This window comes from Chiroxiphia lanceolata, chromosome 8, assembly GCF_009829145.1.
Source record: "Chiroxiphia lanceolata isolate bChiLan1 chromosome 8, bChiLan1.pri, whole genome shotgun sequence".
NCBI classification, from domain to species: domain Eukaryota; kingdom Metazoa; phylum Chordata; class Aves; order Passeriformes; family Pipridae; genus Chiroxiphia; species Chiroxiphia lanceolata.
Genome location: NC_045644.1, coordinates 20,859,730 through 20,883,454, shown reverse-complemented (window position 1 = coordinate 20,883,454; position 23,725 = coordinate 20,859,730). Strand labels below are relative to the sequence as shown.

The 23,725-nt window shown below is 48.1% G+C and overlaps 4 protein-coding genes across 4 annotated transcripts; 2 read left to right on the top strand and 2 right to left on the bottom strand.

The window, feature by feature from the left end:
* Positions 1-395: 395 nt before the first annotated feature.
* LOC116789912 (cytochrome P450 2C19-like) lies at positions 396-6,544 on the top strand. The gene is made up of 9 exons (XM_032694211.1): positions 396-617; positions 931-1,093; positions 1,586-1,735; positions 2,039-2,199; positions 2,589-2,765; positions 3,281-3,422; positions 3,855-4,042; positions 5,160-5,301; positions 5,973-6,544. The coding sequence occupies exons 1-9, from the start codon at positions 438-440 to the stop codon at positions 6,152-6,154; spliced, it is 1,485 nt and encodes a 494-aa protein (XP_032550102.1). The 5' UTR covers positions 396-437; the 3' UTR covers positions 6,155-6,544.
* On the bottom strand, positions 5,992-9,556 carry LOC116789911 (zona pellucida sperm-binding protein 4-like). The gene is made up of 7 exons (XM_032694210.1): positions 9,361-9,556; positions 8,888-9,009; positions 8,707-8,809; positions 7,995-8,150; positions 7,430-7,617; positions 7,151-7,248; positions 5,992-6,126 (listed from the first exon to the last, which is right to left on the bottom strand). The coding sequence occupies exons 1-7, from the start codon at positions 9,554-9,556 to the stop codon at positions 6,081-6,083; spliced, it is 909 nt and encodes a 302-aa protein (XP_032550101.1). The 3' UTR covers positions 5,992-6,080.
* Positions 9,557-13,262: 3,706 nt separating this feature from the next.
* On the top strand, positions 13,263-19,446 carry LOC116789909 (cytochrome P450 2C19-like). Its single transcript, XM_032694208.1, has 9 exons — positions 13,263-13,490; positions 13,829-13,991; positions 14,482-14,631; positions 14,935-15,095; positions 15,485-15,661; positions 16,177-16,318; positions 16,752-16,939; positions 18,065-18,206; positions 18,877-19,446. Exons 1-9 carry the CDS (start codon positions 13,311-13,313, stop codon positions 19,056-19,058), a joined length of 1,485 nt encoding a protein of 494 aa, XP_032550099.1. The 5' UTR covers positions 13,263-13,310; the 3' UTR covers positions 19,059-19,446.
* Positions 19,447-19,557: 111 nt separating this feature from the next.
* On the bottom strand, positions 19,558-22,464 carry LOC116790245 (zona pellucida sperm-binding protein 4-like). The gene is made up of 7 exons (XM_032695029.1): positions 22,269-22,464; positions 21,796-21,917; positions 21,615-21,717; positions 20,897-21,052; positions 20,332-20,519; positions 20,053-20,150; positions 19,558-19,615 (listed from the first exon to the last, which is right to left on the bottom strand). The coding sequence occupies exons 1-7, from the start codon at positions 22,462-22,464 to the stop codon at positions 19,558-19,560; spliced, it is 921 nt and encodes a 306-aa protein (XP_032550920.1).
* Between the last annotated feature and the right edge of the window lie 1,261 nt (positions 22,465-23,725).

The following is a 23,725-nucleotide window of genomic DNA, read 5'->3' as shown; positions in this document are numbered from 1 at the left end:
TCAGGAACAATCAAGGATGGCTCACAGCAGTGAGAGTTTGCACAATTGATACTGAAGAATTAAAATCCTAAATGGCACTGAAGATGCTCCCGTGAGAGGGAATTACTGTGAGCGCCTCAGTACAAGAATGCACCCTTGGTGTGATCTCTTTAACAATTAACTGTAGGGTAAACAAAACAAGATTTATGAGCACATTATAAATTTCTTGGCCTCTGTTGGCCTTTGCAGTTGTTTGAGATAAGGCGAGTCTTCAATGACCAATTAATAGCAATAAAAGTCATAGTTTCATAACACAGGGCAATGTAACAAATGATTGACTAGTAACACTGACTAACTCAGCCATGTGACCTAAAACCTGCTCTTGAGCTAACACAGCCCTCATTATATAACTCGGACTCTAGTAGCCAGACTCACCCTCTCCTGAACTGCAGAAACAAATGGAGCTCCTGGGAGCAGCCACTGTTGTCCTCCTGATTTGCATTGCTTGCCTGCTCTCCTTTGCAGCATGGAAAGGGAAATCTGGAAAGGGGAAGATGCCTCCAGGACCAACTCCCCTTCCCATTCTAGGTAACTTGCTGCATGTGAAACCAAATAACTTGGCCAAAACCCTCGAGAAGGTAAGGCCACTTTCTTTTCCTCTCTTTCTTCTGTGGGTGAGAAATGTGTGGCACCTGGGCATGGGGACAACCTCTGGCTATAGCTTGATGAATTGCAATCCCAGAGGAGCAGCAGAGTCATGGGGATTGCAGCTGCTCCCCCTTGTTGCTGTTGCCCTTGTTGTTCAGGGCCACATTTATCATGAGAGGACCAAATCTCGCTGTTGCTGGTGTGTGAGGCTCACTGCCTGCAATGGGATGTAGCAGCAAGGAGACTTTTCAGCTCTTCCTTCCTATTTGCTACATGGTTGTGTTCTCTCTTGCGTTTTTACAGCTCAGTGAAGAGTATGGACCAGTGTTCACAGTGCACCTGGGCTCTGACCCAGTGGTGGTGCTGCACGGACATGATGTGGTGAAAGAAGCTTTGGTTGATCGTGCGGATGAGTTTGCTGCCAGAGGACACATGCCAATAGGAGACAGGGCCAACAATGGATTAGGTATGTTTGCTGACTGACCTCCTTCTGAGAAGGGAAGGGCTGTGAGGGTGTGTTCAGCAGATTGGAGCTGGAATGTACCATGCACGAGGGAGACTGCAGGGTGTTTGTGCGTCCCACCTGGAGAAGGGAAGGCAAAGTGGGCTGTAGTTCCTGGCTTCCACCACCCAAAGTGGGAGAGGTATCAGAGAAGTGGAGCCAGTTGTTCTCAGAGATGGGCTGGGAAGGGGCAAGGGGCAACAGCCACCAGCTGCAGCAAGGGAAGCTGTGAGTGGATATGAGTGATCAATTATTCACAAGGAGGTTGGGTATGTAGTGGAGAAGGCCAGAAGCAGACAGTTGGACTACAGAACCTCCAGAGATTGCCTCCAAACCACAGGACTCTGTGACACTACCATGTCAGTGCTCTCCAGGGAGAGGATTCTCTGTCACTGTGAGGCACTGTTCATCCCACACCCAGCATGCCCAAGCCAGGTCTTCCTTCTTCCTCTGCAGGGATTGTTTTCAGCAACAACGAGCCATGGTTACAAGTCCGGCGGTTTGCTCTCACCACTCTGCGGAACTTTGGAATGGGGAAGAGGAGCATCGAAGAGAGGATACAGGAGGAGTCTGACTACTTGCTGGAAGAGATAAGTAAAACAAAGGGTATGGTCCATTTTTAATATATCTTATGTTTGAAAAAAATTTACTGTATTAGGGGAGCTCATGTCTTCAGCAAAGAACTGAAGTCCCTATGGATTTGGTCCACGCATCAGATACCCCTCATTACAAAGGTGTAAATAATTTCATGATCATGTACTGTTCTCTTTGGAGGACTCTTCTGTATGACTCAGAGACTGTGATCTGATATTTCCACTAACAACCAGAGTTCAGATTACCCACGGTAGCCATAAGTAGATATAGTTTTGTGAGGTTTTTTTATAGTCTGTAACTTTTCTGAAATCACAGGAACACCTTTTGACCCAACCTTCATGCTGAGCTGTTCTGTCTCCAATGTCATATGCTCCATCGTCTTTGGGAAACGGTATGATTACAAAGACAAGAAGTTCCTGGCTCTGATGAACAACATGAACAACATCTTTGACATGATGAACTCCCATTGGGGACAGGTACATTCAGTAGCCATTTCACAGTGGCAACATTCTCCCAGAGGAGCAGGAGGCCTCCCTCCCAATGAAGTTCCATTTCAGTCTTCTAATTAGGAGCCCATCAATGCTCTGCTGCACAGAAGGGATTTCATTTGAGAGCAAGAAGCACCCTCACCAATGGAATTGGCTTTGCTAAGTGCAGCTTCCCATTAATCCTGAACACCCTTCTTCTCCAACTCTAAGGTTCCTATTACTACTAAGCAAGCCTCTACAGCCCTGCCAGGCTGCCCAGACTCATAGTCCTTCTGCTTGGCTCAGTTGACAGGGTTGTGGCTTTCCTTGGTTTTTTTTTAATATCAAAGGACGCGTTTATGATCATACTAGCAACCTTCCTGTTTCTTTCCTTCTAGCTCTACCAGATGTTCTCAAAGATCATGGATTACTTGCCTGGCCCACACAACAAAATATTTGCAGAATTTGATGCTCTCAAAGCCTTTGTGGCAGAGGAGGTGAAGTTGCACCAAGCCTCCCTAGATCCCAACTCCCCTCAGGATTTCATCGACTGTTTCCTCAGCAAAATGCAGGAGGTAAGGAGACAGCATACAGCCCCAGCTCATCCCCAAACACACCTATGCTGAGTCTATTCCCTCTCATAAGTAACACAGACATTGGGATGACCCGTTCCCTGTCAGCTGTGCAATGGGAAGACATATCCCAGACATTGCCTGTGCTAGAGCTTATAGTTCTGGGTGTGCATGCTCCCCAGCCCCCACTACCTGCAGCTGCTTGGACAGGGAGAGCTTCATCTGCTCTCACCAAAACACAGGACATTTTCACTCTAGTCTTGCACTTCTTTCACTGGAAAGCAGTTGGTATAGCAAGGGCAAACAAGCACTTCAGTACCATTCGATGCTCAGCTTGAAAGAAGGTTGATCAAGGCAGTTTGAGTTTACCGCTCAAGGTAGCATTGCAGTGCCCCAGATGGTGCTGCACTTTAACACAAAAATGCAAAAGCTCTAGGTGAAAAGGAAGGCTTGGGATGACATGAGAAAGGGCCACTTTTCTCAGCTTACCCAGAGAAACAACCCAGCCTTTTCCCTAGGAGAAAGATCGTCCTGATTCCAGTTTCCACCTGAAGAACCTGATAACGAGCACCTTTGACTTGTTTATTGCTGGAACTGAGACAACTAGCACCACCATACGATATGGGCTTCTGCTGCTTCTCAAACACCCAAAGATACAAGGTACCAGTTTGTGATCTCTTCCTTTCTAGCATTTTCCCTGGGCTGGGCACATGCCTAACACCACTTCCTTCTCCCAGCTTTTGCTTTCTCTCTCTTTCTCTCATATTTTACCCAAATGGACAAAATCCTTGCACTGTCATTCCTCATGGTGGCCAATGGAGGCCCCTCAGCTCCACTGGCATCATCATCAGCTACAGTCCCTTCACAGCCTGGCACCTGACTGTGTCCACACCTTTATCTCCCAGTACTCCTGTTTAGCCAAGTCAATAGGAAAACTTTCTTTGCATGGGCAGCAGTGGAACTGTGTTCTAGTGAACACCAAAACCAACATCAGTGCCCCTGCCATCTGTGATTTGTAAACAGCTTAGGGCAACCTATTTATGTAGGTTTGGTTATATTTACCCGTTTTATGGTTTGTGCCTCTCATGATAGAGAAAGTTCAAGAAGAGATTGACCAGGTAATAGGACGATCACGAAAACCATGTGTGGCTGACCGAAACCAGATGCCCTACACAGATGCGGTGGTCCATGAAATCCAGCGCTTCATCTCTCTTATCCCCCTGGCTCTCCCTCACACTGTGACCAAAGACACCTCCTTCAGAGAGTACATCATTCCTAAGGTTAGTGGGCAAGCTCCCTTAAGTTCAACACGAGGTGCCAGCACATTTGCCCTTAGGCTGTTACAGCCAGAAGCCAGAACTGTTGTGGCTTGACCTTGTTTTCACCCAGACCTTCATGAAGGTTTTATCTTCAGGCTTCTGTAGCTCATTTGCACTCCCTTGTTGACACTCCATGGGCCAAGACTAGAACAGCAGCGCTGACCAACACATTTGTTCCCTTGCTTTACCTATCTGTGGAAGCACAGTGGGTTCACAAAAACCCAGAGCAGCAAAGTCCTGGAGCTGCTCACCACCATCCAGGACAGCCTATGCACATGCTTGGAAGCAAAGTCAGTTGCTGGTTATTGAGCACAGAAAGCCCCTGAGCCACAAAGTGCTGGAGGGTATGTTACCATTCAAAGGAACAAGCAAAACCTGTTTGCTCTGTTCTCACATACTTCCTGAGGCCATCTCTGCTGGCCACTGCCAGAGGCAGGCTGGTGGGTTACAGCAGCCCATGGCGTGGCCTGACCCACTGCAGCAATGCTCCTTGCTCTTCTGGGTGACTGTAAACATGTGCTGTTGGCATTGTGATTTCCAGCTGTCTGTGTATAATCATAAGGCAGGATCCAGAGAACTGCTCAACTTCTAGCAAAGAGCTCTTCTGTCATCACTGCCGATTAATCCAGCCCCCATCAACGTCTGGTCAGGAAGAGGATTGTGGCAGGAGAAATCTGTCAGGGGAGGGGAAGTGAGCTTCATTTCCACAACCTTGTGTGCTTTCGCTTTTTGAGGCTCACAGAAAAGAAGGGACATGGTACATCTACAAGTTCATTATTGTGAAACACTAAGAAAGAGGAAGAATTAGCTCTGATGTCCCCTGATGACCAGAGCAAGGTGAGGATAAATGTTCTGGAGGTGAAAGGGAGCATTAAGGAAGAGCAGCCAACAACTGTCACTGCTGTGACATCCACTAGGGTCTCCCTAACGCTGCCTCCCCAAAAGAAGGGTCCCCAAAGGGAAACCAAAGGCACTGGTAGGGCTATACTGGGAATCTCAGTTTTAACTTGGCAGGCAGTCAAATTGAGTGATCTAAGTTACCTCCCCTTCACGTTCTGCTCTTCTTGTGTTACTTCAGGGAACCACAATTTATCCTGTCCTCAGTTCTGTCCTCCATGACAGTAAAGAGTTTGCAAATCCATATGAGTTCAATCCTGAACATTTCTTGAACAAGAATGGCACCTTTAAGAAGAGCAACTTCTTCATGCCCTTCTCAGCAGGTAAAGCACAGGCTTTCTCTTTTTCTCTGTCTGTCAGCCTTCTCCTCTGGTGACTACCCGGCCTTTCCCTGTAACACACACTGCCTCTTCTCAACATGGTCCCACTGGTGCTTCCTTGGGACTTGCTGCTCTCTGGATAACTCTTCCCTGCTGCTCCCATCTCCAGTGGCATGTCCCACCTTGTTCAGACCTGAAGGCTTCCCAAATTTCCTACTAGGAGTTGCCAATGTAATGATGTGAACGGGATCCACTGACACTTCTAAAATACCTGTCACCTTCCTATGCAACCACCAAAGTCATCCTGAACCAACCTTCTTTCAGTGGTAGCTCTGCTTTTCCCCAGCACCTCTACATGCAACCACTCACCTAAAAATAACCTCAACCTTCCACTTTTTCACCTGTGCTTTATGTCCCCTTGCTCTCTCTCATCTTGACTCCTGTGATGTTCTCTCCATGTTTGAGACTTCTCCAACTCCTGTTCTTCCTTCATACACCCATCCAAACTGCCAAGGGTACTTTCTTCTCTTGAAAATGTCCTTAGTAAATCTTGACAGTCATCTCACTGCTGTGGCTGTGGGTAGTAAATAGAGCTGTGCAACACACCTGCTTAGTACAAACTCTGGTCTACTTAGAAACACCTACTGAGTGCTGTTTTGTGCTTCCACTTTCAGGAAAGCGAATATGCCCTGGAGAGGGCTTGGCACGGATGGAGATATTCTTACTCGTAGCCACCATCTTGCAGAACTTTACCTTGAAGTCTGTTGTCAATCCCCAGGAGCTCAGCATAACCCCGACACTGAGTGGGACAGGCAACGTACCTCCTGCCTACCAGCTCTGTGCTCTCCCCCGCTGAAAAGCACTAAACCACTCTCTACAGCATCTTCAGCCTGGCTATTCCTTTACATCTCCTTTACTGAAACCAACAGCAGGAGCATTGGCCCACCTTGCCCAGGTTCCAGGAAGGCAGTCCAAACATAGATATATGCACAGAGCAGACACCTTTGAAGCCTCCCAGAACTCCACCCCATCACAGGAGGCTCTGGGTGACATTGCAGCCCCTTGCACTGACATTCTGTCATGGCACCATTGAGCACAGTGGCTGCATCAATCAGCTGCTTTTCTCACAAACACAGATCCCATGGCTGCTCCTGCAGCCCATGTCCCACCAAGACCATGCTTTGTAGATGGATAGCGCTGCATGTGTGTACATTAACAAGCCAATAAAGAAAAATCTATTTATGAGCATTTGAGCTGTTATTTAATTTGGGTTGGGGCAGTGCCCACATCTGCTGCTACACTGCAGAGTAGGTCTGCAGTGCCTGTGGCCAGCATCCTGTGGGAGGGGCTGTTCCTCCCAGGCAAGGGTCCTTCCTTCTTCATCCACTGCACTCACTGCTGCTGCCTGCAAGGATCTGAGCAGTTGCAACAGACCACCAGTCAGGAAGGCTCATGGTGTTGGAGGGGAAGGGGGTCCTGCAGCCTGAGGGCTTTCTGCCAAATGAAAAGAATGCCTTCCTGTTTTTTGAAGGTTGAGGCAAAGGAACTCAGTTACCTGGGACTGCAACCAACTCTCTGGCTGCTCTTTTCTACCATCACTATCACTGCAGGGATTTAGATGTTCTTTATTAAAATGAATTAACGTAGGAGAACAGCAAAACCGTCTCTTTCAGAGAAGTTGGGGTACTCCAATGGAATCTGATTTTGCTTCTACATCTCAGAGGCACAATTGCAAACAAGTTCTTTCTCCATCCAATTACTTTTAGTCTTGCTCTCTATAGAATTTCATGTAGGCTCAAAGAGAAAACATTGAACACAATGGCACCCAGCAACATCAGCCCCAGGGTAATACCTGAAAGTGCTATCCCTAGTGACAGAGCCAAGGCTTGCAGTTTTCACATCCCTGGATGCCACCAATTCATTCTCATATATGGCCTGGCCTCCAGTCACCTAGAACAACAGACAGGCATCATCACTGTGGTAAAGTCAAGCTGGATCACTATGAGGTAGGAGAACAGCACTTGGCCTCTGGAAGTCTATAGGGTGTCCATTAAGTAGCCAAAGCCACGTCAGGTTGTGCCAGGTCTGCCAGCTTCTGCTATTCCAGCCTAGTGACAGCTGCAACTCTTACCTGAAAAGTGGTGCCACAGGCAGAGAGTGGGAACTGGTACACAACAAATGCATTGTTTTTCACAGTAGGAACACAGCCAGTACTGTGTCCACTGGCCAGTTGCACGGAGTCCAGGACAATGGGTGGCAGGGTCACATCCCGAGAAACAGCAATGGAAAACTGGCCATCTGGTGTGCAATGAGCTGTCACTAGAGGAAAAGATACAATCCATCTTAAGCTCAGGGAAAAGAGGAATGGAAAGGAGACTCAAAACATCACAGCAAAGATGAGGCCAGCAAGTTTTGCGAGTTCTCCTGCCTTTAAGCCCTGAAACAATTGCTAAGGATGGCAAGACAAGTGCAACCAGCTCTAACAGCAACATTGACTCTGGCCATAAACCCAGGTCTGTTGCAATACACTTGAAAAGGCTGGACACCTCAATAGAATGTGGTATTCTTGACAGGCAAAAACATAGCCCTAAGCCACCTGCAGGACTGATACTACACCAACTCTGCTCTGACAGCAAAGTGAGGAATCCTGTTTTGAAGCAACTCAGCAGGAGGGGAGGACAGCTGCTCAGGCTTACCTGTGTTACCAAAGTAGCAAGGATTTACCCTGTCTCTAGGGTCATAGCAGCAGCCTCGCACTTCACAGTTTCCCTGGCTGACAGGCAAGGAGGCACACGGCAGCCGGTCCTGGCTGGGAACGGCCGAACAGACACTACTGCTTGGAGCATCTAGGGCTGGAAAAAAACAGCAGGAGTTTGCAGCTAAAGCACAAAAGCAGGGGGACAAAGACAAAGGACTTTGGTGGAAGATGTCCTAGTGACTCTGCATAAAAATGAAGGGAAATTAAAGTCAGGTGAGGGTTAAACACATGGCCTGGAGGTGGCATGGAAGCCTGCTCAGAAGGAACATGCATTTCCCTGGAACAGAATCTCCCCTGGAAACCATGCACAGGAGGAGATTGGACTTGTATGAGATCTGTCAAGATAAAGTGTTTTGGATCAACTCTTGGTAGTTAGGAAAATCACTGTCTCTGGCTCAGTCCCTGAACTTGCAGGGACCCAAGCAGTCAAAATATGGCTAGGAGACACAGTGAACATATTCACCTGCCGATCCTGCAAAGACGCACAAGTTCCCAGCAAGTTGGTGGTTCCTATGTCCAAACCCTTTTCCAGGGAGTTTTCTGCACAGCAGAAAGTCTCCTTTCCTAGCCCCCCAGACTGACTAGGGACAGCAAACTGAAAGGAATGGCACCCATCACCCACAAGATACAAGCAACTATCAGAATCTTACCAGGAAGGTCCACAGGGCACCTGAGCAGCATCTCTTCATGAAGAACCTTTTGCCCAGCAGCATCTGTTCCTTCAAGCCCAACCAGCAGAAGGTAATGGCCATTCTAGGGGAAAGCCACACCAGTCAGGGCAGCCAGAGCAGCAGTAGTCACAGTCCCAGCAGAATCCATAAGGTCACTCACCCATTCAAAGATATAACAGCCAGTATAAGAAACCAATACTTTCCTGGAGCCATCTGGAGTCTCAGATACCAACAGCCCACAGTCAGAGTCATTCTGCAGAGCATGTGCCTTCCCCTCAGTATCTACGGAAAGAGAAGACAGCAGCAGTGGCTTTAACATCCCACATTACAGATAGGGTCCACTACAATCCTACCTTTTGGTAGGAAACAGGGACCTAGACAGTATTAGGGTCTGGACCAGGAGGGGTGCATGTGGGAGAATCCAGTAGCCAAGACCATCTAGATCCAGGCACAGTACTTCACCAAAACGCTTGACTACTGGGTCCTATAAACAGCCCCCTGATTATACAAGATGCACTGAAAGCTGTTCAGCAACACTTCACATCAAAACCCACTCCTTCCTCCTCATTCCAGGCACCTCTGCAGTGTGCAAAGATATGGCTAAAAATGCCTCTTGACACCGGCCTCACTTACCCCAAGTAGTCAGCACCAATGAAGCATTCCCTTCCCAGCCCAGAGGTAAGGTGAGCTGTAAGCTTTCTTGGCCACAAATCAGCAGGGTGGGGTCAGAAAAAACACTACGAGCCCCCATAACCAAAGCTAGGGGACCAAGAAACACCCAGAAAAGCACAGCACCCAATGCAGCCCCAGACTGTCCTACAACACCCATCCTGCTCTCTTGCTAAGGACCATGAAGTAGCTGCCCTTAGCCTAGCCCTTTTAAATTGTGGAGCCAGCTGGGATCAGAAATCCCTGAAGTGTCCAGGTGGGCCCAGCCCAGCAGTTTTTAGCACCTGTCATTGCCCTCACCTGAACCCAACAGAGCCTGCTTGCACCCTTTGAAGGAAACCATAGAGCAAGAGCTGAGCATATGTCAAGAGATGGGTCTGTATTCGTACTGTAGAGCCCCAGCAGGGTCTTCAAATCCTTTTTGTCACTCTGAGTTCTTCCAACGGCGGAGACATGCAGGACATCTGGCTGCTTTTCCCCAGGTGCCCTACTGCTGCTCTAATTGCTCATTACAAGGCATGAGTGCCAGAAACTGAGTGACAGTGCTCTTTTGCTCTTTTATTCTTTTAAAGCTGACACTGCCTCAAATGCCAGGCATAGGGTGCTGACATGAAAGCACAGAAATAGCCCTTCACGTGAAACGTGTGGGAAACTATGGAGCTCGGGAGGCTTTGCACACCTAAAAGGTGGTGATTGCCTGTAAACACTCTTGGCTATGGACTTACAGCCCTGTTTGCAGTGTGGTTGTGCAGGGATAAGCTGCAGGACTGGTCTAGGCCTGGCTGGTAGGTGGCAGGACTGTATGCTCTGTTGGATCCCCACTCCCAAAAACTTACAGGGGGTCCCTTAGATGGGCTTGAAACACACATAAGGGGAGCCTCTGTGATCCCCGAGAAAACTGTGCCATTCCAGCACCCGTTGCCTGCCTGTAACTGCAATGTGTCTCATGTAGAGCCTTCTCCCTAGCCATGCACCAGGCAGCCACACGCCTCGTTGTCTGTCTTTCCATCCAGATGTTTCTGCATTCATGCAATGGAGGTGTGAATGTTTTTACACTGTTGCAGAGGTGATGCACACATTTGTGTTTGTGCATGCCTTTTTGTGCCCTATGTTTTGCAGTGGGAGTGCTGGCATAGCCTGAGCCATCCATGTTCTTTTGTAGTCTGCTTATTTCTTTGGGAGTCGATCAGCACACAGACATCCTAACACGGTGTGTGCGTTAGATGCGTGGGATTTCGAATCTTGACCCTTAATAATGCACTTCCATTGGTAGCCACTCATGCTTCTGCCCTCATCAGAACCTCCAGCTCCTGGATGTCTGCACAGCACTGTGCAGCAGTCAGCCACTTGTCCCTCCAGCCAGTCCTCACCACAGGAAGGGTGGATAGTAACTGAGTCTGTGGGAGCCATTTCCTCTGCTCTTTCACCTCAGCCCATCTTTGCTCCGCAGCTATACAGGCTGCCATGATCCCAGCTGGTGCCCACCCTGCACATTGCTAATTTCATGCACCAGTCAGGATGGCTGTTCCATGAAGTACGAGACTTTTCAAGCTGCTCTGCACAGCAGGAACCCAAGCAAATGGATTTCAACGGGCTGTGGTTTGAGCAGCACACATGAACCAAGTGTGCTCACCACAGTTCCTGCCTGGGCACTGGGCAGAGACGTTGGGGAGGCACCCAGGGAAAACATTTGGACTTTGGCAGGGAGGGAGGCTTCATCTTTGTAGAAGCTGACTCTTGTGCTTGCTCAGATCGCACTGCCACTGCTTCACTGCTGAATGCTTCATTTGACTGCATTACCTGCTGATAATTAGGTAAAAGATAACAAACAAAGTACTTTGGAGCTACAGGGACGTAGCTTTAGTTACACTTTAACCCATTAATATTTTGTTTATGCTGACAGGAAAAATATCTACATGGAGATGAAGAATAATTCTACGTGAAACAACCCTGAGAGTGCTGTAGATCCACCAAGCAATACCTGTGCTGAGAACAGTTTCAGGTAATTGCCCTTTTTTAATACCTACACACACACTGGACAGGGATGAGAGGCAGTTGAAATTAACCTGAAATTCATGGAAGTGAAATGCTTTGTTTGAAAGAAGTTGTTCTAGAAAGTGGGAAGCAGCCTGGCTGAGATAAAACAGACAGGTTTCTCTTCCTCACAAATCTTTTCCTCACCCATTTGATGGTTCTCGTGCATTACAATGACCCAGCTGTAAGCACCAGTTTAGACAGCACCCAAGACCACCACAAACAGGACATGGAGAGGATGAGGACAGGAGAAGCAAATGTCTCTGTGGTCCACTAGCCTGAAGCTGATCAATGAGGGTCATGGGAACAAGGGAACTTTACAGACAAGGTGGAAAGTTCATGATTGTTGTTAGCTGGCAGCTACCTCATATAGCAGTGCAAACTCTCATGAACTTTACTTTTATCCGGTGAAAGTCCATAAAGCTACATGAACTTCCATGAACTGCCCTGACATCTGAGCTGATGCAGGAATTTAGGCCAGCAGATAAGCACCCAGCCAAAAGTTGTTGGTAATTCAGTTTTCCCACTAAAATATCTAGTGTGGGTCTTTAAGAAGTAAAATGAGATTTAAAAAGAACAATTAGCAAATTGTTGCACCTATGCAAGAGAGCGAGGGTGACTTAAGAACTCATAGGGAAGGGAAGGTACAGAAACTTTTGCAAGGGATGGAGACTTTCCCTAGCACCTCTGAGTGGAAGAGGAAACTCACATTAACACACAGACTTAGAGCAAACCCAGCACAGTCCAACTAAGCACTCAATTCACCCAGGCCTCTTGCTAATTCCTGCCAAGTCCTACATCCCCTATTCTTGCAACACCTGATCAGTTGGATCTGTCTGCCTGCAAAAGTGTCACAGTTCAGGAGAGACAGCGGGATAAGGCCAGACTGAGCAAGCTGAGAACAACCTTGAGGGTCCTTTCCCAGACATGCTCTGCTGTTTCTCAGAGCACCTATGGACCTTCCAGGGCAGCAGTTCCTCCTAGTGGACTCAGACAGAACAAAACAAGAACTTGTGCATGCCAGCTTCCAGCAGTAGTTTGGGTGAGCTTCTTTGGTCATTACAAGTGCAAGGACTAGTTGTCAGGCTGCACTAACCTATACGCAGCCTCTGCTCTGTCACAATTTGGGAAGCCATTCCCCAGAGACCCTCTCAAGTTCTTGATTTCTCTTCTCTGCCTGCTTTTCTCAATTGTTTTCTCCTCTAGAGAAAACTCCTCTCCTTGAAGAGGTCAGAGTCCCAAGGTCTCATCCACTTTTCTTATGTCTTTGTCTACTGTGATGTCTGGAGACCTTTCTGCCCATGCTAGATGGATATTTTATACTTTCCTCTCTTGTGAGGCCAGACACCCCTAGGGAGAGAGACTGAGGCATTTAATTGCTGTGCACTGAGGAGAACATGTCTGTATGTCCTTTGGCAAGTCACATGCAGCGCAAACTCTACCAATGTCAGGAAGATTTCAGGAACAATCAAGGATGGCTCACAGCAGTGAGAGTTTGCACAATTGATACTGAAGAATTAAAATCCTAAATGGCACTGAAGATGCTCCCATGAAAGGGAATTACTGTGAGCGCCTTAGTACAAGAATGCACCATTGGTGTGATCTCTTTAACAATTAACTGTAGGGTAAACAAAACAAGATTTATGAGCACATTATAAATTTCTTGGCCTCTGTTGGCCTCTGCAGTTGTTTGAGATAAGGCGAGTCTTCAATGACCAATTAATAGCAATAAAAGTCATAGTTTCATAACACAGGGCAATGTAACAAATGATTGACTAGTAACACTGACTAACTCAGCCATGCTCCTGACTAACACAGCCCTCAGTATATAACTTGGACTCCGGCAGCCAGACTCACCCTCTCCTGAACTGCAGAAACAAATGGAGCTCCTGGGAGCAGCCACTGTTGTCCTCCTGATTTGCATTGCTTGCCTGCTCTCCTTTGCAGCATGGAAAGGGAAATCTGGAAAGGGGAAGATGCCTCCAGGACCAACTCCCCTTCCCATTCTAGGTAACTTGCTGCATGTGAAACCAAATAACTTGGCCAAAACCCTCGAGAAGGTAAGGCCACTTTCTTTTCCTCTCTTTCTTCTGTGGGTGAGAAATGTGTGGCACCTGGGCATGGGGACAACCTCTGGCTATAGCTTGATGAATTGCAATCCCAGAGGAGCAGCAGAGTCATGGGGATTGCAGCTGCTCCCCCTTGTTGCTGTTGCCCTTGTTGTTCAGGGCTGGATAGCTGGGACTCCTCTCCGTAGCCACATTTATCATGAGAGGACCAAATCTCGATGTTGCTGGTGTGTGAGGCTCACTGCCTGCAATGGGATGCAGCAGCAAGGAGACTTTTCAGCTCTTCCTTCCTATTTGCTACATGGTTGTGTTCTCTTGCATTTCTACAGCTCAGTGAAGAGTATGGACCAGTGTTCACAGTGCACCTGGGCTCTGACCCAGTGGTGGTGCTGCACGGACATGATGTGGTGAAAGAAGCTTTGGTTGATCGTGCGGATGAGTTTGCTGCCAGAGGACACATGCCAATAGGAGACAGGGCCAACAATGGATTAGGTATGTTTGCTGACTGACCTCCTTCTGAGAAGGGAAGGGCTGTGAGGGTGTGTTCAGCAGATTGGAGCTGGAATGTACCATGCACGAGGGAGACTGCAGGGTGTTTGTGCGTCCCACCTGGAGAAGGGAAGGCAAAGTGGGCTGTAGTTCCTGGCTTCCACCACCCAAAGGGGGAGAGGTATCAGAGAGGTGGAGCTAGTTGTTCTCAGAGATGGGCTGGGAAGGGGTAAGGGGCAACAGCCACCACCTGCAGCAAGGGAAACTGTGAGTGGATATGAGTGATCAATTATTCACAAGGAGGTTTGGTATGTAGTGGAGAAGACCAGAAGCAGACAGTTGGACTACAGAACCTCCAGAGATTGCCTCCAAACCACAGGACTCTGTGACACTACCATGTCCAGGGAGAGGATTCTCTGTCACTGTGAGGCACTGTTCATCCCACACCCAGCATGCCCAAGCCAGGTCTTCCCTCTTCCTTCTTCCTCTGCAGGGATTGTTTTCAGCAACAATGAGCCATGGTTACAAGTCCGGCGGTTTGCTCTCACCACTCTGCGGAACTTTGGAATGGGGAAGAGGAGCATCGAAGAGAGGATACAGGAGGAATCTGACTACTTACTGGAAGAGATAAATAAAACAAAGGGTATGGTCCATATTTAATATATCTTATGTTTGAAAAAAATTTACTGTATTAGGGGAGCTCATGTCTTCAGCAAAGAACTGAAGTTCCTATGGATTTGGTCCACGCATCAGATACCCCTCATTACAAAGGTGTAAATAATTTCATGATCATGTACTGTTCTCTTTGGAGTACTCTTCTGTATCACTCAGAGACTGTGATCTGATATTTCCACTAACAACCAGAGTTCAGATTACCCACGGTAGCCATAAGTAGATATAGTTTTGTGAGGTTTTTTTATAGTCTGTAACTTTTCTGAAATCACAGGAACACCTTTTGACCCAACCTTCATGCTGAGCTGTTCTGTCTCCAATGTCATATGCTCCATCGTCTTTGGGAAACGGTATGATTACAAAGACAAGAAGTTCCTGGCTCTGATGAACAACATGAACAACATCTTTGACATGGTGAACTCCCATTGGGGACAGGTACATTCAGTAGCCATTTCACAGTGGCAACATTCTCCCAGAGGAGTAGGAGGCCTCCCTCCCAATGAAGTTCCATTTCAGTCTTCTAATTAGGAGCCCATCAATGCTCTGCTGCACAGAAGGGATTTCATTTGAGAGCAAGAAGCACCCTCACCAATGGAATTGGCTTTGCTAAGTGCAGCTTCCCATTAGTCCTGAACACCCTTCTTCTCCAACTCTAAGGTTCCTATTACTACTAAGCAAGCCCCTACAGCCCTGCCAGACTGCCCAGACTCATAGTCCTTCTGCTTGGCTCAGTTGACAGGGTTGTGGCTTTCCTTGGTTTTTTGTTAATATCAAAGGGTGCGTTAATGGTCATACTAGCAACCTTCCTGTTTCTTTCCTTCTAGCTCTACCAGATGTTCTCAAAGATCATGGATTACTTGCCTGGCCCACACAACAAAATATTTGCAGAATTTGATGCTCTCAAAGCCTTTGTGGCAGAGGAGGTGAAGTTGCACCAAGCCTCCCTAGATCCCAACTCCCCTCAGGATTTCATCGACTGTTTCCTCAGCAAAATGCAGGAGGTAAGGAGACAGCATACAGCCCCAGCTCATCCCCAAACACACCTATGCTGAGTCTATTCCCTCTCATAAGTAACACAGACATTGGGATGACCCGTTCCCTGTCAGCTGTGCAATGGGAAGACATATCCCAGACATTGCCTGTGTTAGAGCTTATAGTTCTGGGTGTGCATGCTCCCCAGCCCCCACTACCTGCAGCTGCTTGGACAGGGAGAGCTTCATCTGCTCTCACCAAAACACAGGACATTTTCACTCTAGTCTTGCACTTCTTTCACTGGAAAGCAGTTGGTATAGCAAGGGCAAACAAGCACTTCAATACCATTCGATGCTCAGCTTGAAATAAGGTTGATCAAGGTAGTTTGAGTTTACTGCTCAAGGTAGCATTGCAGTGCCCCAGATGGTGCTGCACTTTAACACAAAAATGCAACAGCTCTAGGTGAAAAGGAAGGCCTGGGATGACATGAGAAAGGGCCACTTTTCTCAGCTTACCCAGAGAAACAACCCAGCCTTTTCCCTAGGAGAAAGGTCGTCCGGATTCCAGTTTCCACCTGAAGAACCTGATAACGAGCACCTTTGACTTGTTTATTGCTGGAACTGAGACAACTAGCACCACCATACGATATGGGCTTCTGCTGCTTCTCAAACATCCAAAGATACAAGGTACCAGTTTGTGATCTCTTCCTTTCTAGCATTTTCCCTGGGCTGGGCACATGCCTAACACCACATCCTTCTCCCAGCTTTTCCTCTCTCTCTCTCTCTCTCTCATATTTTACCCAAATGGACAAAATCCTTGCACTGTCATTCCTCATGGTGGCCAACGGAGGCCCCTCAGCTCCACTGGCATCATCATCAGCTACAGTCCCTTCACAGCCTGGCACCTGACTGTGTCCACACCTTTATCTCCCAGTACTCCTGTTTAGCCAAGTCAATAGGAAAACTTTCTTTGCATGGGCAGCAGTGGAACTGTGTTCTAGTGAACACCAAAACCAACATCAGTGCCCCTGCATCTGTGATTTGTAAACAGCTTAGGGCAACCTATTTATGTAGGTTTGGTTATATTTACCCATTTTATGGTTTGTGCCTCTCATGATAGAGAAAGTTCAAGAAGAGATTGACCAGGTAATAGGACGATCACGAAAACCATGTGTGGCTGACCGAAACCAGATGCCCTACACAGATGCGGTGGTCCATGAAATCCAGCGCTTCATCTCTCTTCTCCCCCTGGCTCTCCCTCACACGGTGACCAAAGACACCTCCTTCAGAGAGTACATCATTCCTAAGGTTAGTGGGCAAGCTCCCTTAAGTTCAACACGAGGTGCCAGCACATTTGCCCTTAGGCTGTTACAGCCAGAAGCCAGAACTGTTGTGGCTTGACCTTGTTTTCACCCAGACCTTCATGAAGGTTTTATCTTCAGGCTTCTGTAGCTCATTTGCACTCCCTTGTTGACACTCCATGGGCCAAGACTAGAACAGCAGCGCTGACCAACACATTTGTTCCCTTGCTTTACCTATCTGTGGAAGCACAGTGGGTCCACAAAAACCCAGAGCAGCAAAGTCCTGGAGCTGCTCACCACCATCCAGGACGGCCTATGCACATGCTTGGAAGCAAAGTCAGTTGCTGGTTATTGAGCACAGAAAGCCCCTGAGCCACAAAGTGCTGGAGGGTATGTTTCCATTCAATGGAACAAGCAAAACCTGTTTGCTCTGTTCTCACATACTTCCTGAGGCCATCTCTGCTGGCCACTGCCAGAGGCAGGCTGGTGGGTTACAGCAGCCCATGGCTTGGCCTGACCCACTGCAGCAATGCTCCTTACTCTTCTGGGTGACTGTAAACAGCAGCACATGTGCTGTTGGCATTGTGATTTCCAGCTGTCTGTGTATAATCATAAGGCAGGATCCAGAGAACTGCTCAACTTCTAGCAAAGAGCTCTTCTGTCATCACTGCCGATTAATCCAGCCCCCATCAACGTCTGGTCAGGAAGAGGATTGTGGCAGGAGAAATCTGTCAGGGGAGGGGAAGTGAGCTTCATTTCCACAACCTTGTGTGCTTTCGCTTTTTGAGGCTCACAGAAAAGAAGGGACATGGTGCATCCACAAGTTCATTATTGTGAAACACTAAGAAAGAGGAAGAATTAGCTCTGATGTCCCCTGATGACCAGAGCAAGGTGAGGATAAATGTTCTGGAGGTGAAAGGGAGCATTAAGGAAGAGCAGCCAACAACTGTCACTGCTGTGACATCCACTAGGGTCTCCCTAATGCTGCCTCCCCAAAAGAAGGGTCCCCAAAGCGAAACCAAAGGCACTGGTAGGGCTATACTGGGAATCTCAGTTTTAACTTGGCAAGCAGTCAAATTGAGTGATATAAGCTACCTCCCCTTCACGTTCTGCTCTTCTTGTGTTACTTCAGGGAACCACAATTTTTCCTGTCCTCAGTTCTGTCCTCCATGACAGTAAAGAGTTTGCAAATCCATATGAGTTCAATCCTGAACATTTCTTGAACAAGAATGGCACCTTTAAGAAGAGCAACTTCTTCATGCCCTTCTCAGCAGGTAAAGCACAGGCTTTCTCTTTTTCTGTCTGTCAGCCTTCTCCTCTGGTGACTACCCTGCCTTTCCCTGTAACACACACTGCCTCTTCTCAACATGGTCCAGCTGATGCTTCCTTGGGGCTCACTGCCCTCTGGATAACTCTTCTCTGCTGCTCCCATCCCCAGTGGCATGTCCCACCTTGTTCAGACCTGAAGGCTTCCCAAATTTCCTGCTAGGAGTTGCCAATGTAATGATGTGAATGGGATCCACTGACACTTCCTAAAATACCTGTCACCTTCCTATACAACCACCAAAGTCATCCTGAACCAACCTTCTTTCAGTGGTAGCTCTGCTTTTCCCCAGCACCTCTACATGCAACCACTCACCTAAAAATAACCTCAACCTTCCACTTTTTCACCTGTGCTTTATGTTCCCTTGCTCTCTCTCATCTTGACTCCTGTGATGTTCTCTCCATGTTTGAGACTTCTCCAACTCCTGTTCTTCCTTCATACACCCATCCAAACTGCCAAGGGTACTTTCTTCTCTTGAAAATGTCCTTAGTAAATCTTGACAGTCATCTCACTGCTGTGGCTGTGGGTAGTAAATAAAGCTGTGCAACACACCTGCTTAGTACAAACTCTGGTCTACTTAGAAACACCTACTGAGTGCTGTTTTGTGCTTCCACTTTCAGGAAAGCGAATATGCCCTGGAGAGGGCTTGGCACGAATGGAGATATTCTTATTCATAGCCACCATCTTGCAGAACTTTACCTTGAAGTCTGTTGTCGATCTCCAGGAGCTCAGCATAACCCCGACACTGAGTGGGGCAAGCAACATACCTCCTGCCTACCAGCTCTGTGCTCTCCCCCGCTGAAAAGCACTAAACCACTCTCTACAGCATCCTCAGCCTGGCTTTTCCTTTACATCTCCTTTACTGAAACCAACAGCAGGAGCATTGGTCCACCTTGCCCAGGTTCCAGGAGGGCAGTCCAAACATAGATATATGCACAGAGCAGACAGCTTTGAAGCCTCCCAGAACTCCACCCCATCACAGGAGGCTCTGGGTGACATTGCAGCCCCTTGCACTGACACTGTCATGGCACCATTGAGCACAGTGGCTGCATCAATCAGCTGCTTTTCTCACAAACACAGATCCCATGGCTGCTCCTGCAGCCCATGTCCCACCAAGACCATGCTTTGTAGATGGATAGCGCTGCATGTGTGTACATTAACAAGCCAATAAAGAAAAATCTATTTATGAGCATTTGAGCTGTTATTTAATTTGGGTTGGGGCAGTGCCCACATCTGCTGCTACACTGCAGAGTAGGTCTGCAGTGCCTGTGGCCAGCACCCTGTGGGAGGGGCTGTTCCTCTCAGGCAAGGGTCCTTCCTTCTTTATCCACTGCACTCACTGCTGCTGCCTGCAAGGATCTGAGCAGTTGCAACAGACCACCAGTCAGGAAGGCTCATGGTGTTGGAGGGGAAGGGGGTTCTGCAGCCTGAGGGCTTTCTGCCAAATGAAAAGAATGCCTTCCTGTTTTTTGAAGGTTGAGGCAAAGGAACTCAGTTACCTGGGACTGCAACCAACTCTCTGGCTGCTCTTTTCTACCATCAGTATCACTGCAGGGATTTAGATGTTCTTTATTAAAATGAATTAATGTAGGAGTACAGCAAATCCATGGCTTTCAGAGGACTTGGGGTACTCCAATGGAATCTGATTTTGCTTCTACATCTCAGAGGCACAATTGCAAACAAGTTCTTTCTCCATCCAATTACTTTTAGTCTTGCTCTCTATAGAATTTCATGTAGGCTCAAAGAGAAAACATTGAACACAATGGCACCCAGCAACATCAGCCCCAGGGTAATACCTGAAAGTGCTATCCCTAGTGACAGAGTCAAGGCTTGCAGTTTTCACATCCCTGGATGCCACCAATTCATTCTCATATATGGCCTGGTCTCCAGTCACCTAGAACAACAGACAGGCACCATCACTGTGGTAAAGTCAAGCTGGATCACTACGAGGTAGGAGAACAGCACTTGGCCTCTGGAAGTCTATAGGGTGTCCATTAAGTAGCCAAAGCCACGTCAGGTTGTGCCAGGTCTGCCAGCTTCTGCTATTCCAGCCTAGTGACAGCTGCAACTCTGACCTGAAAAGTGGTGCCACAGGCAGAGAGTGGGAACTGGTACACAACAAATGCATTGTTTTTCACAGTAGGAACACAGCCAGTACTGTGTCCACTGGCCAGTTGCACGGAGTCCAGGACAATGGGTGGCAGGGTCACATCCCAAGAAACAGCAATGAAAAACTGGCCATCTGGTGTGCAATGAGCTGTCACTAGAGGAAAAGATACAATCCATCTTAAGCTCAGGGAAAAGAGGAATGGAAAGGAGACTCAAAACATCACAGCAAAGATGAGGCTAGCAAGTTTTGCGAGTTCTCCTGCCTTTAAGCCCTGAAACAATTGCTAAGGATGGCAAGACAAGTGCAACCAGCTCTAACAGCAACATTGACTCTGGCCATAAACTCAGGTCTGTTGCAATACACTTGAAAAGGCTGGACACCTCAATAGAACGTGGTATTCTTGACAGGCAAAAACATAGCCCTAAGCCACCTGCAGGACTGATACTACACCAACTCTGCTCTGACAGCAAAGTGAGGAATCCTGTTTTGAAGCAACTCAGCAGGAGGGGAGGACAGCTGCTCAGGCTTACCTGTGTTACCAAAGTAGCAAGGATTTACCCTGTCTCTAGGGTCATAGCAGCAGCCTCGCACTTCACAGTTTCCCTGGCTGACAGGCAAGGAGGCACATGGCAGCCGGTCCTGGCTGGGAACGGCCGAACAGACACTACTGCTTGGAGCATCTAGGGCTGGAAAAAAACAGCAGGAGTTTGCAGCTAAAGCACAAAAGCAGGGGGACAAAGACAAAGGACTTTGGTGGAAGATGTCCTAGTGACTCTGCATAAAAATGAAGGGAAATTAAAGTCAGGTGAGGGTTAAACACATGGCCTGGATATGGCATGGAAGCCTGCTCAGAAGGGAACATGCATTTCCCTGGAACAGAATCTCCCTAGAAGCCATGTTCAGGAGAGACTGGACTTGTATGAGATCTGTCAAGATAAAGTGTTTTGGATCAACTCTTGGTAGTTAGGAAAAACATTGTACCTAGTCTCTGGCTCAGTCCCTGAACTTGCAGGGACCCAAGCAGTCAAAATATGGCTAGGAGACACAGTGAACATATTCACCTGCCGATCCTGCAAAGACGCACAAGTTCCCAGCAAGTTGGTGGTTCCTATGTCCAAACCCTTTTCCAGGGAGTTTTCTGCACAGCAGAAAGTCTCCTTTCCTAGCCCCCAAGACTGACTAGGGACAGCAAACTGAAAGGAATGGCACCCATCACCCACAAGATACAAGCAACTATCAGAATCTTACCAGGAAGGTCCACAGGGCACCTGAGCAGCGTCTCTTCATGAAGAACCTTTTGCCCAGCAGCATCTGTTCCTTCAAGCCCAACCAGCAGAAGGTAATGGCCATTCTAGGGGAAAGCCACACCAGTCAGGGCAGCCAGAGCAGCAGTAGTCACAGTCCCAGCAGAATCCATAAGGTCACTCACCCATTCAAAGATATAACAGCCAGTATAAGAAACCAATACTTTCCTGGAGCCATCTGGAGTCTCAGATACCAACAGCCCACAGTCAGAGTCATTCTGCAGAGCATGTGCCTTCCCCTCAGTATCTACGGAAAGAGAAGACAGCAGCAGTGGCTTTAACATCCCACATTACAGATAGGGTCCACTACAATCCTACCTTTCGGTAGGAAACAGGGACCTAGACAGTATTAGGGTCTGGACCAGGAGGGGTGCATGTGGGAGAATCCAGCAGCCAAGACCATCTAGATCCAGGCACAGTACTTCACCAAAACCCTTGACTACTGGGTCATATAAACAGCCCCCTGATTATACAAGATGCACTGAAAGCTGTTCAGCAACACTTCACATCAAAACCCACTCCTTCCTCCTCATTCCAGGCACCTCTGCAGTGTGCAAAGATACGGCTAAAAATGCCTCTTGACACCGGCCTCACTTACCCCAAGTAGTCAGCACCAATGAAGCATTCCCTTCCCAGCCCAGAGGTAAGGTGAGCTGTAAGCTTTCTTGGCCACAAATCAGCAGGGTGGGGTCAGAAAAAACACTACGAGCCCCCATAACCAAAGCTAGGGGACCAAGAAACACCCAGAAAAGCACAGCACCCAATGCAGCCCCAGACTGTCCTACAACACCCATCCTGCTCTCTTGCTAAGGACCATGAAGTAACTGCCCTTAGCCTAGCCCTTTTAAATTGTGGAGCCAGCTGGGATCAGAAATCCCTGAAGTGTCCAGGTGGGCCCAGCCCAGCAGTTTTTAGCACCTGTCATTGCCCTCACCTGAACCCAACAGAGCCTGCTTGCACCCTTTGAAGGAAACCATAGAGCAAGAGCTGAGCATATGTCAAGAGATGGGTCTGTATTCGTACTGTAGAGCCCCAGCAGGGTCTTCAAATCCTTTTTGTCACTCTGAGTTCTTCCAACGGCGGAGACATGCAGGACATCTGGCTGCTTCTCCCTGGATGCCCTATTGCTGCTCTAATTGCTCATTACAAGGCATGAGTGCCAGAAACTGAGTGACAGTGCTCTTTTGCTCTTTTATTCTTTTAAAGCTGACACTGTCTCAAATGCCAGGCATAGGGTGCTGACATGAAAGCACAGAAATAGCCCTTCACGTGAAACGTGTGGGAAACTATGGAGCTTGGGAGGCTTTGCACACCTAAAAGGTGGTGATTGCCTGTAAACACTCTTGGCTATGGACTTACAGCCCTGTTTGCAGTGTGGTTGTGCAGGGATAAGCTGCAGGACTGGTCTAGGCCTGGCTGGCAGGTGGCAGGACTTTATGCTCTGTTGGATCCCCACTCCCAAAAACTTACAGGGGGTCCCTTAGATGGGCTTGAAACACACATAAGGGGAGCCTCTGTGATCCCCGAGAAAACTGTGCCATTCCAGCACCCGTTGCTGCCTGTAACTGCAATGTGTCTCATGTAGAGCCTTCTCCATAGCCATGCACCAGGCAGCCACACGCCTCGTTGTCTGTCTTTCCATCCAGATGTTTCTGCATTCATGCAATGGAGGTGTGAATGTTTTTACACTGTTGCAGAGGTGATGCACACATTTGTGTTTGTGCATGCCTTTTTGTGCCCTATGTTTTGCAGTGGGAGTGCTGGCATAGCCTGAGCCATCCATGTTCTTTTGTAGTCTGCTTATTTCTTTGTGAGTCGATCAACACACAGACATCCTAACACGGTGTGTGCGTTAGATGCGTGGGATTTCGAATCTTGACCCTTAATAATGCACTTCCATTGGTAGCCACTCATGCTTCTGCCCTCATCAGACCCTCCAGCTCCTGGATGTCTACACAGCATTGTGCAGCAGTCAGCCACTTGTCCCTCCAGCCAGTCCTCACCACAGGAAGGGTGGATAGTAACTGAGTCTGTGGGAGCCATTTCCTCTGCTCT